We start from the raw sequence: 12,767 nt of genomic DNA on the forward strand, positions 1-12,767 counted from the left end.
CTTCTACAAACAGATTATTATGTTTAATAAAAACAGTGGGAATTATTACATTTATCTTTAGTCAATAAAATGACTGTAAAAATATAATATGAATAAAATCAGTTATCACAAATAAAACTACATTTTATATGTAAATATATATAAATGAATATATATGTATTTATATATAAATAAATGTATAAATTAATGTATGTTTTTATTTATTTATAAATATATATAAATATATATTTATAAATAAATATGTAAATAAATGTATTTATATATATATTTATAAATAAATATCTATGAATAAATATATATATATATAAATAAATGTATTTATAAATAAATATATATAAATATATATATCTTTATAAATAAATATATTTATAAATATATATTTATAAATAAATAAATATATTTATAAATAAATATATATGAATAAATATATATATATTTATAAATAAATATATATATGAATAAATATATATATGAATATATATATGAATATATATATATATATATATATATATATATATATATATATATATATATATATATATATATATATATATATATTAGGGCTGGGCAAAGTTGAAAAGCTGATTAATTTCATTATTCGCCAAATTCAATAATGAAGTAAAAACTAGTGTATTGGGCGCTTTTATTTTAAAGTAATGTAATCAGAACAATATAACACTCTGGAGCAACAGCAAGTTAACAACAGAATATAAATCTAATATATGCCAGGGAAGGAAAAAAAGATATATTTAATTTTTGTAATGCTTCTATATGACTGGTCATTCAGTTAAATATTGTATTTATTTTATTTTATAGACTATTTTATTCTAATGTAAAACAGTATAATATCATGCTGAAGAAGAAACATTTGTCTTTTATCAGGAAACAACATCAACAGTCTGTTCAGTAGTAAGGGTCCCTGTGAGGGACAAGCCCCTCCTTCTTTTGTCATGTTCAGTAGTAAGGGTCCCTGTGAGGGACAAGCCCCTCCTTCTTTTGTCATGTTCAGTAGTAAGGGTCCCTGTGAGGGACAAACTACTCCTTCTTTTGTCATGTTCAGTAGTAAGGGTCCCTGTGAGGGACAAACTACTCCTTCTTTTGTCATGTTCAGTAGTAAGGGTCCCTGTGAGGGACAAACTACTCCTTCTTTTGTCATGTTCAGTAGTAAGGGTCCCTGTGAGGGACAAGCCACTCCTTCTTTTGTCATGTTCAGTAGTAAGGGTCCCTGTGAGGGACAAACTACTCCTTCTTTTGTCATGTTCAGTAGTAAGGGTCCCTGTGAGGGACAAGCCCCTCCTTCTTTTGTCATGTTCAGTAGTAAGGGTCCCTGTGAGGGACAAACTACTCCTTCTTTTGTCATGTTCAGTAGTAAGGGTCCCTGTGAGGGACAAACTACTCCTTCTTTTGTCATGTTCAGTAGTAAGGGTCCCTGTGAGGGACAAGCCCCTCCTTCTTTTGTCATGTTCAGTAGTAAGGGTCCCTGTGAGGGACAAACTACTCCTTCTTTTGTCATGTTCAGTAGTAAGGGTCCCTGTGAGGGACAAGCCCCTCCTTCTTTTGTCATGTTCAGTAGTAAGGGTCCCTGTGAGGGACAAGCCCCTCCTTCTTTTGTCATGTCCAGTAGTAAGGGTCCCTGTGAGGGACAAGCCCCTCCTTCTTTTGTCATGTTCAGTAGTAAGGGTCCCTGTGAGGGACAAACTACTCCTTCTTTTGTCATGTTCAGTAGTAAGGGTCCCTGTGAGGGACAAGCCCCTCCTTCTTTTGTCATGTTCAGTAGTAAGGGTCCCTGTGAGGGACAAACTACTCCTTCTTTTGTCATGTTCAGTAGTAAGGGTCCCTGTGAGGGACAAGCCCCTCCTTCTTTTGTCATGTTCAGTAGTAAGGGTCCCTGTGAGGGACAAGCCCCTCCTTCTTTTGTCATGTCCAGTAGTAAGGGTCCCTGTGAGGGACAAGCCCCTCCTTCTTTTGTCATGTCCAGTAGTAAGGGTCCCTGTGAGGGACAAGCCCCTCCTTCTTTTGTCATGTTCAGTAGTAAGGGTCCCTGTGAGGGACAAGCCACTCCTTCTTTTGTCATGTTCAGTAGTAAGGGTCCCTGTGAGGGACAAGCCCCTCCTTCTTTTGTCATGTCCAGTAGTAAGGGTCCCTGTGAGGGACAAGCCACTCCTTCTTTTGTCCATTTTCAGTAGTATATAATATATATATATATTTCTAAAGCATTTCTGACATTTTAAAGCATCTTTCCATCAGAGTTTATTCTAATAATAAGAATAATAATAAACAACAAGAGTCTCGGTTGGTCATCAGACGTGAAACTGGTTTTAATGGTCAGAGGACAAACTGGTCTGGGATCAGTGGTTTACAGCGGAGGCTAAAACAGGAAGTGACAAGCGGTCCTGGAGACCTCACTAAGACTGGGCTGCTCTCTGATTGGCTAAGAGTCCGGCTGAGCAGCCAATCAGGGACATCTGCCCAAATATGGAGGAAGAAGAAGGAGGAGAAGGAGAGAAGGAACAAGAGAATAATAAAAGAGTAGGACCGACACGGAAGGCTCATCGTCTCTGCAGTCCAGACATAAAAACAGGAGGATCATCAGTCTTCATTTGTTCACGGCCACACACACACACACACACACACACACACACACACACACACACACACACACACACACACACACACACACACACAGTCACATGATGCCGTTGGTGAGGTACTGGAAGCCGTCGTACAGCTTGGTGGTGATGGAGCGCATGGACCCGTCCACCAGCTGCTCCAGCAGAACCTGCAGCTGCTCCTCGGTGAGGCTCATGTGGAACCGGTCCTTCAGGGCCCGCATGGTGCTGGAGCCGTGGAAGCAGGGCAGCTGGGTTCCCTGCTGCATGATCTCCACGATCTGCAGAACCTTCTCCATGTGCTTCCTGGCTGCCACCAGACCCTGAAGCATCAGCATCCGGTAGTAGTTAAACATGTCTCCCTCTGGGCCGCCCATCACCTGGGGAGAGAGAGAGAGTTAAACATGTCTCCCTCTGGGCCGCCCATCACCTGGGGAGAGAGAGAGAGTTAAACATGTCTCCCTCTGGGCCGCCCATCACCTGGGGAGAGAGAGAGAGAGTTAAACATGTCTCCCTCTGGGCCGCCCATCACCTGGGGAGAGAGAGAGAGAGTTAAACATGTCTCCCTCTGGGCCGCCCATCACCTGGGGAGAGAGAGAGAGTTAAACATGTCTCCCTCTGGGCCGCCCATCACCTGGGGAGAGAGAGAGAGTTAAACATGTCTCCCTCTGGGCCGCCCATCACCTGGGGAGAGAGAGAGAGAGTTAAACATGTCTCCCTCTGGGCCGCCCATCACCTGGGGAGAGAGAGAGAGTTAAACATGTCTCCCTCTGGGCCGCCCATCACCTGGGGAGAGAGAGAGAGTTAAACATGTCTCCCTCTGGGCCGCCCATCACCTGGGGAGAGAGAGAGAGAGAGAGAAACACACACACAACGATGAGGACATCATGAACTGATGACATCATGAACGGATGACATCATGAACGGATGACATCATGAACGGATGACATCATGAACGGATGACATCATGAACGGATGACATCAAGAACTCACATCTACGAACTCGGCGGTGAGCTTGAAGGCCGACGTCTCGAAGCCGAGGTTCTTGGGCGAGCTGGACAGGATGAAGCCGAAGTCGATGTGGATGATGTGACCGTCAGCGTCCATCAGGATGTTCCCGTTGTGCCTGAAGGACACACGAGCACCCTGGGGTGAGCAGTGACATCACCTCACCTTCACACAGATGTGTGTGTGTGTGTGTGTGCGTACGAGTGTGTGTGTGTGTGCGTACGAGTGTGTGTGTGCGTACGAGTGTGTGAGTACGAGTGTGTGTGTGCGTACGAGTGTGTGAGTACGAGTGTGTGTGTGTGTGTACGTACGAGTGTGTGTGCGTACGAGTGTGTGAGTACGAGTGTGTGTGTGCGTACGAGTGTGTGAGTACGAGTGTGTGTGTGCGTACGAGTGTGTGAGTACGAGTGTGTGTGTGCGTACGAGTGTGTGAGTACGAGTGTGTGAGTACGAGTGTGTGTGTGCGTACGAGTGTGTGAGTACGAGTGTGTGTGTGCGTACGAGTGTGTGAGTACGAGTGTGTGTGTGCGTACGAGTGTGTGAGTACGAGTGTGTGTGTGCGTACGAGTGTGTGCGTACGAGTGTGTGAGTACGAGTGTGTGTGTGCGTACGAGTGTGTGAGTACGAGTGTGTGTGTGCGTACGAGTGTGTGAGTACGAGTGTGTGTGTGTGTGTACGTACGAGTGTGTGAGTACGAGTGTGTGTGTGTGTGTACGTACGAGTGTGTGTGCGTACGAGTGTGTGAGTACGAGTGTGTGTGTGTGTGTACGTACGAGTGTGTGTGCGTACGAGTGTGTGAGTACGAGTGTGTGTGTGTGTGTACGTACGAGTGTGTGTGCGTACGAGTGTGGGTACGTACGAGTGTGTGTGTGCGTACGAGTGTGTGCGTACGAGTGTGTGTGTGCGTACGAGTGTGTGAGTACGAGTGTGTGTGTGCGTACGAGTGTGTGAGTACGAGTGTGTGTGTGCGTACGAGTGTGTGAGTACGAGTGTGTGTGTGCGTACGAGTGTGTGAGTACGAGTGTGTGTGTACGTACGAGTGTGTGTGTACGTACGAGTGTGTGAGTGCGTACGAGTGTGTGTGTGCGTACGAGTGTGTGTGTGTGTGTACGAGTGTGTGTGTGTGTGTACGTACGAGTGTGTGTGTGCGTACGAGTGTGTGTGTGTGTACGAGTGTGTGTGTGCGTACGAGTGTGTGTGTGTGTGTACGAGTGTGTGTGTGTGTGTACGTACGAGTGTGTGTGTGCGTACGAGTGTGTGTGTACGTACGAGTGTGTGAGTGCGTACGAGTGTGTGTGTGTGTACGAGTGTGTGAGTACGAGTGTGTGTGCGTACGAGTGTGTGAGTGCGTACGAGTGTGTGTGTGTGTACGAGTGTGTGAGTACGAGTGTGTGTGTGCGTACGAGTGTGTGAGTACGAGTGTGTGTGTGCGTACGAGTGTGTGAGTACGAGTGTGTGTGTACGTACGAGTGTGTGTGTACGTACGAGTGTGTGAGTGCGTACGAGTGTGTGTGTGCGTACGAGTGTGTGTGTGTGTGTGTACGAGTGTGTGTGTGTGTGTACGTACAAGTGTGTGTGTGTGCGTACGAGTGTGTGTGTGTGTACGAGTGTGTGTGTGCGTACGAGTGTGTGTGTGTGTGTACGAGTGTGTGTGTGTGTGTACGTACGAGTGTGTGTGTGCGTACGAGTGTGTGTGTACGTACGAGTGTGTGAGTGCGTACGAGTGTGTGTGTGTGTACGTACGAGTGTGTGTGTGCGTACGAGTGTGTGTGTGCGTACGAGTGTGTGTGTGTGTACGTACGAGTGTGTGTGTGCGTACGAGTGTGTGTGTGCGTACGAGTGTGTGTGTGCGTACGAGTGTGTGAGTGCTTACGAGTGTGTGAGTGCGTACGAGTGTGTGTGTGTGTACGTACGAGTGTGTGTGTGCGTACGAGTGTGTGTGTGTGTGTGTACGTACGAGTGTGTGTGTGCGTACGAGTGTGTGTGTGCGTACGAGTGTGTGTGTGCGTACGAGTGTGTGAGTGCGTACGAGTGTGTGTGTGTGTGTGTGTGTACGTACGAGTGTGTGTGTGCGTACGAGTGTGTGAGTGTGTACGAGTGTGTGTGTGTGTGTACGTACGAGTGTGTGTGTGCGTACGAGTGTGTGTGTGCGTGTGTGTACGTACGAGTGTGTGTGTGCGTACGAGTGTGTGTGTGCGTACGAGTGTGTGAGTGCGTACGAGTGTGTGAGTGCGTACGAGTGTGTGTGTGCGTACGAGCGTGTGTGTGCGTACGAGTGTGTGTGTGCGTACGAGTGTGTGTGTGCGTACGAGTGTGTGAGTACGAGTGTGTGTGTGTGTGTACGTACGAGTGTGTGTGTGTGTGTACGTACGAGTGTGTGTGTACGAGTGTGTGTGTACGAGTGTGTGTGTGTGTGTACGTACGAGTGTGTGAGTACGAGTGTGTGTGTGTGTGTGTACGTACGAGTGTGTGTGTACGAGTGTGTCTGAGTGTACGTACGAGTGTGTGTGTACGAGTGTGTGTGTACGAGTGTGTGTGTGTGTGTGTGTGTGTGTCTCTCACCTGTCCTTCACCTGCAGCAGGTAACAGATGAGGTGTGTGTGTGTGTGTGTGTGCGTGCGCGTGTGTGTGTGTGTGTGTGTGTCTCTCACCTGCAGCAGGTAACAGATGAGGTGTGTGTGTGTGTGTGTGTGTGTGTGTGTGTGTGTGTGTCACTCACCTGTCCTTCACCTGCAGCAGGTAACAGATGAGGCTGTACCCGGCGCAGCTCTGGACGAAGTTCTTCTGCGCGGACAGGAAGGCCTCGGTGGTCGGAGCGCCGTGCTCCTGCAGGAAGTAGTCCATGAGGGACAGCTGGCTCTGCTTCTTCACCTGGTGCAGCGACACGGCGTTCATCACCGGCTCGATCATGCCGCTGTCCGACGACAGCACCAGGATCTTGTAGGGCTGCAGCCAGAGGGGCACGCGCTCCTGCTCCCAGATGGCCTGCAGGAGGACAGCGTTACAGGAGGCTGCGTGTCATTGGTGCGCGTGGTCACGTGACGCGGTGAGGTCACTACCTTGAGCTGCTGCAGCACCTGGGAGGCCAGCAGCTCCTGTCTCAGGTCGTCTCCACACTTCACGATGACGGACAGGAGCCTCCAGTGAGGCAGGTGACCGTACGGAGAACCTTCTCTGATGCGCCTGAGGGAGAGCTAGCTTTAGTATACACAGACATACATGTACTAGTCAGAAATAAACCCTACAGTCTGAACAGAGAGCTGTAGCAGTGTGGATGGCCGGTCCAACAAGAACGTGTCAGCAGCCTGAAGCGTCACACTGAGCTCCATAAACACCTCCACCTACCGGACCTTTTCCTCCCAGGGCTCCTTCAGGGCCACGGCTGACGGGTCCTCAGGGTCCCGTTTAAACGTGGTGGGGGTCTGGGCCAGCTGCTCCGACAGGCGCCGCCTGCAACACGCAGAGGACGCCTCAAAACCAGCTTCAAACACGACTTTGTATTTATTGTGTACTTTACAGTCTACAGGGTTCATACACATTCTGACCAATGAGTCCATGACTTTAAACCAAATGTCATGACAAACATTTAGTGAAGTCTGGGTGTAAACAGTAAAAAGTGAGTAAATGTAGTATTTAAACTAACAATGAGAACACAAAGCATACAGTAAACCTTAAATGACTCAAATGAATGAGACAATAGTTTGATTAAAAGAATAAACATTTATATAGATGCCTGTATGTATGCCTGCTTATATTCTGAGTCTTTCTTTTAAAATCATATTAATTATTTCAAACTCAGCGTAAATGAACGTCATGAACACATGAATATAACACGTATACATGACTTTCACTAAACTTTTTTTTTTACTAAACTTTTTTTTTTTATTTCCAGGCCTGGAAATAACCATTTTAAAGCTCCATGACTCTTCCAGGTTTTCCATGACGTAACAACCCTGTACTGTCTATTGTGCTTTTCCCCCCGCTTGGTGTTTTCAACACTGCTCTCTACACGAATTGGGCCTCGTGTGGTCACCTTGTGTTCCACATGTTCTACACACGTAGGTATTCCTTCATAGATTCTGATACGATCATGAAGCGTGTGAGCAGACCTGATGTCTCCAGCGGCGATGAACACGGGCTCTTTGCTCTCCAGGCTGGTGATGCTGTCCACGGAGAACTGACTGATGTTATCGCAGCTGTTGGTGTGGATCTCCGGGAGCTGAAGGAGGCAACGACAGCGTATATTCATGAACCCCCGTGGCGTTCCTCAAGGCTCCGTCCTCGGCCCCCTCTGGTTCCTCCACAACACTTAGAAAGACGACTCGCTCACCTCCACCTGCAGCTCCCCGATGTCGTCCACGGACCAGGCCTCGTCGTCGTTGTCGTAGTTGGGGACCGTGGAGAAGCTGCCGGCCCTCTGGTCCGCCGTCATGCCGCAGTCCGGCAGGTTCTCCACCGAACGGGTGCTCCTGATCCGGTTCTCCGGGATCCGGATCGGAACGTTCGACGTCTCGAAGTTCTCACACTCTAGGACCTCCACGTAGATGAGGTACGGCGCCTGAGGGGGGTCGCAGGGGTCAGCGCGAGGAAGGTCACGTGACCGGCAGAGCCCGAGGAGGTTTCAAATTTCCATACGGTACCGTCATACCGGTGCATAGCCGTAACAACTGTTGTCGCTCTGTGTCATGTTATAACTTTAGTCATGGTTATAACTTTAGTCATGTTATAACTTTAGTCATGTTGTAACTTTAGTCATGTTGTAACTTTAGTCATGTTGTAACTTTAGTCATGTTATAACTTTAGTCATGTTGTAACTTTAGTCATGTTATAACTTTAGTCATGTTGTAACTTTAGTCATGTTATAACTTTAGTCATGTTGTAACTTTAGTCATGTTGTAACTTTAGTCATGTTGTAACTTTAGTCATGTTGTAACTTTAGTCATGTTGTAACTTTAGTCATGTTGTAACTTTAGTCATGGTTCTAACTTTAGTCATGTTGTAACTTTAGTCATGTTGTAACTTTAGTCATGGTTATAACTTTAGTCATGTTATAACTTTAGTCATGTTGTAACGTTAGTCATGTTGTAACTTTAGTCATGTTGTAACTTTAGTCATGTTGTAACTTTAGTCATGGTTCTAACTTTAGTCATGTTGTAACTTTAGTCATGTTGTAACTTTAGTCATGTTATAACTTTAGTCATGTTGTAACTTTAGTCATGTTGTAACTTTAGTCATGTTGTAACTTTAGTCATGTTGTAACTTTAGTCATGTTGTAACTTTAGTCATGGTTATAACTTTAGTCATGTTATAACTTTAGTCATGTTGTAACTTTAGTCATGGTTATAACTTTAGTCATGTTGTAACTTTAGTCATGTTGTAACTTTAGTCATGTTGTAACTTTAGTCATGGTTATAACTTTAGTCATGTTGTAACTTTAGTCATGGTTATAACTTTAGTCATGTTGTAACTTTAGTCATGGTTCTAACTTTAGTCATGTTGTAACTTTAGTCATGTTGTAACTTTAGTCATGGTTCTAACTTTAGTCATGTTGTAACGTTAGTCATGTTGTAACTTTAGTCATGGTTCTAACTTTAGTCATGTTGTAACTTTAGTCATGTTGTAACTTTAGTCATGTTATAACTTTAGTCATGTTGTAACTTTAGTCATGTTGTAACTTTAGTCATGGTTATAACTTTAGTCATGGTTATAACTTTAGTCATGTTGTAACTTTAGTCATGTTATAACTTTAGTCATGTTGTAACGTTAGTCATGTTGTAACGTTAGTCATGTTGTAACTTTAGTCATGTTGTAACTTTAGTCATGTTGTAACTTTAGTCATGTTATAACTTTAGTCATGTTGTAACTTTAGTCATGTTGTAACTTTAGTCATGTTGTAACTTTAGTCATGGTTCTAACTTTAGTCATGTTGTAACTTTAGTCATGTTGTAACTTTAGTCATGTTGTAACTTTAGTCATGGTTCTAACTTTAGTCATGTTGTAACTTTAGTCATGTTGTAACTTTAGTCATGTTATAACTTTAGTCATGTTGTAACTTTAGTCATGTTGTAACTTTAGTCATGGTTCTAACTTTAGTCATGTTGTAACTTTAGTCATGTTGTAACTTTAGTCATGTTGTAACGTTAGTCATGTTGTAACTTTAGTCATGGTTCTAACTTTAGTCATGTTGTAACTTTAGTCATGTTGTAACTTTAGTCATGGTTCTAACTTTAGTCATGTTGTAACGTTAGTCATGTTGTAACTTTAGTCATGGTTCTAACTTTAGTCATGTTGTAACTTTAGTCATGTTGTAACTTTAGTCATGTTGTAACTTTAGTCATGTTGTAACTTTAGTCATGGTTATAACTTTAGTCATGGTTATAACTTTAGTCATGTTGTAACTTTAGTCATGGTTATAACTTTAGTCATGTTATAACTTTAGTCATGTTGTAACGTTAGTCATGTTGTAACGTTAGTCATGTTGTAACTTTAGTCATGTTGTAACTTTAGTCATGTTGTAACTTTAGTCATGTTATAACTTTAGTCATGTTGTAACTTTAGTCATGTTGTAACTTTAGTCATGGTTATAACTTTAGTCATGGTTATAACTTTAGTCATGTTGTAACTTTAGTCATGGTTATAACTTTAGTCATGTTATAACTTTAGTCATGTTGTAACGTTAGTCATGTTGTAACGTTAGTCATGTTGTAACTTTAGTCATGTTGTAACTTTAGTCATGTTGTAACTTTAGTCATGGTTATAACTTTAGTCATGTTGTAACTTTAGTCATGGTTATAACTTTAGTCATGTTGTAACTTTAGTCATGTTATAACTTTAGTCATGGTTATAACTTTAGTCATGTTATAACTTTAGTCATGTTATAACTTTAGTCATGTTGTAACTTTAGTCATGGTTATAACTTTAGTCATGTTGTAACTTTAGTCATGGTTATAACTTTAGTCATGTTGTAACTTTAGTCATGGTTATAACTTTAGTCATGTTGTAACTTTAGTCATGGTTATAACTTTAGTCATGTTATAACTTTAGTCATGTTGTAACTTTAGTCATGGTTATAACTTTAGTCATGTTGTAACTTTAGTCATGGTTATAACTTTAGTCATGTTGTAACTTTAGTCATGGTTATAACTTTAGTCATGTTATAACTTTAGTCATGTTATAACTTTAGTCATGTTGTAACGTTAGTCATGTTGTAACGTTAGTCATGTTGTAACTTTAGTCATGTTGTAACTTTAGTCATGTTGTAACTTTAGTCATGTTGTAACTTTAGTCATGGTTATAACTTTAGTCATGTTGTAACTTTAGTCATGGTTATAACTTTAGTCATGGTTGTAACTTTAGTCATGTTGTAACTTTAGTCATGTTGTAACTTTAGTCATGGTTATAACTTTAGTCATGGTTGTAACTTTAGTCATGTTGTAACTTTAGTCATGTTGTAACTTTAGTCATGTTGTAACTTTAGTCATGTTATAACTTTAGTCATGGTTATAACTTTAGTCATGGTTATAACTTTAGTCATGGTTGTAACTTTAGTCATGTTGTAACTTTAGTCATGTTGTAACTTTAGTCATGTTGTAACTTTAGTCATGTTGTAACTTTAGTCATGGTTGTAACTTTAGTCATGTTGTAACTTTAGTCATGTTGTAACTTTAGTCATGGTTGTAATTTTAGTCATGTTGTAACTTTAGTCATGTTGTAACTTTAGTCATGTTGTAACTTTAGTCATGTTATAACTTTAGTCATGTTGTAACTTTAGTCATGTTGTAACTTTAGTCATGTTGTAATTTTAGTTATGTTGTAACTTTAGTCATGTTGTAACTTTAGTCATGTTATAACTTTAGTCATGTTGTAACTTTAGTCATGTTGTAACTTTAGTCATGTTGTAACTTTAGTCATGGTTCTAACTTTAGTCATGTTGTAACTTTAGTCATGTTGTAACTTTAGTCATGTTGTAACTTTAGTCATGGTCATAACTTTAGTCATGGTTCTAACTTTAGTCATGTTGTAACTTTAGTCATGTTGTAACTTTAGTCATGTTGTAACTTAGGTCATGGTCATAATTTTAGTCATGTTGTAACTTTAGTCATGTCGTAACTATAGTCATGTTGTAACTTTAGTCATGTTGTAACTTTAGTCATGGTTCTAACTTTAGTCATGTTGTAACTTTAGTCATGTTGTAACTTTAGTCATGTTGTAACTTTAGTCATGGTCATAACTTTAGTCATGGTTATAACTTTAGTCATGGTTATAACTTTAGTCATGTTGTAACTTTAGTCATGTTATAACTTTAGTCATGGTCATAACTTTAGTCATGGTCATAACTTTAGTCATGGTTATAACTTTAGTCATGGTTATAACTTTATAACAACAATTAATAACCCACAACTAACGCTCTTTAACAGGTAAAACCTCACCACACAACAGTTTGTGAAACAATTTGTAACTAATAATTGTACATTTGTAAAATTACACTGCTGAACTGCATGCAGGGTAATGCAGGGCCCACGATCACAACAAGAAGAAACTCCGTCACTGTTTTTTTTTTCAACTACATTCCCCTGGGTCCTAAGTCCCTCCATGTGTAGCTTCCTAACACCCTCCATGTACCAACGTACAAACAGCTGCTGGCCAGTTGGAGCGAGTGCTTTACGGCGTCAATGAATGAATGCGTTTACTCGGGAAAAATACCATGAAACCAGCAGAATCTTACAAAATACAGTGATATGAATTTTTGGCCATACCGCCCAGCCTTAGCGGCCTCTCTGACCTTGTCTTTGGAGTTGAGCACGACGGCCTGCGTGTGCGGTACGCGCACCACGTGATGGTCGAAGGCGGCGGTCGGAAGCCACACGCGCGCCGGCAGCTTGTGGTTCAGCAGTGACAGCTCTGAGATCAGCCGCTGGGTCTTCTGCTCCTTGGTGGGCAGCGTGGCCAAACGCTTCCCGATGCCCATCAGGGACTTGATGAACTCCCTCTGGGGGGCCAGGCGCACCGGCTGGGGGGTGGGGGGAGGAGGGATGGAGAGAGGGAGAGAGAGAGAGAGAGATTAGAGGAGGACGTGTCGCGGTAAAGTCTCACCTGTCTTACCTCACATGTCCTCAGAGAGACAGACAGGTGAAGTTTGTGCGTCAGGTT

At 42.7% G+C, this 12,767-nt stretch overlaps 1 protein-coding gene across 3 annotated transcripts in view; it reads right to left on the reverse strand.

The window, feature by feature from the left end:
* Positions 1 to 2,304: 2,304 nt before the first annotated feature.
* The window catches only part of pi4kb (phosphatidylinositol 4-kinase, catalytic, beta), a gene marked incomplete at its 5' end in the record, with an annotated part of 13,293 nt that continues 2,830 nt past the window's right edge, over positions 2,305 to 12,767 (reverse strand). For all 3 annotated transcript variants that reach the window (XM_079227438.1, XM_079227437.1, XM_079227436.1), the window contains 8 exons: positions 2,305 to 2,989; positions 3,603 to 3,735; positions 6,337 to 6,602; positions 6,677 to 6,800; positions 6,963 to 7,067; positions 7,727 to 7,836; positions 7,948 to 8,175; positions 12,400 to 12,627. In XM_079227438.1, coding sequence (XP_079083564.1) covers positions 2,687 to 2,989; positions 3,603 to 3,735; positions 6,337 to 6,602; positions 6,677 to 6,800; positions 6,963 to 7,067; positions 7,727 to 7,836; positions 7,948 to 8,175; positions 12,400 to 12,627 — 1,497 coding nt within the window. In that variant the 3' untranslated portion in view covers positions 2,305 to 2,686. The remainder of the gene's footprint in view (positions 2,990 to 3,602; positions 3,736 to 6,336; positions 6,603 to 6,676; positions 6,801 to 6,962; positions 7,068 to 7,726; positions 7,837 to 7,947; positions 8,176 to 12,399; positions 12,628 to 12,767) is intronic.

The sequence above is a fragment of the Taurulus bubalis genome, assembly GCF_910589615.1.
Source record: "Taurulus bubalis genome assembly, chromosome: 12".
In the NCBI taxonomy this organism is placed as follows: Eukaryota; Metazoa; Chordata; class Actinopteri; order Perciformes; family Cottidae; genus Taurulus; species Taurulus bubalis.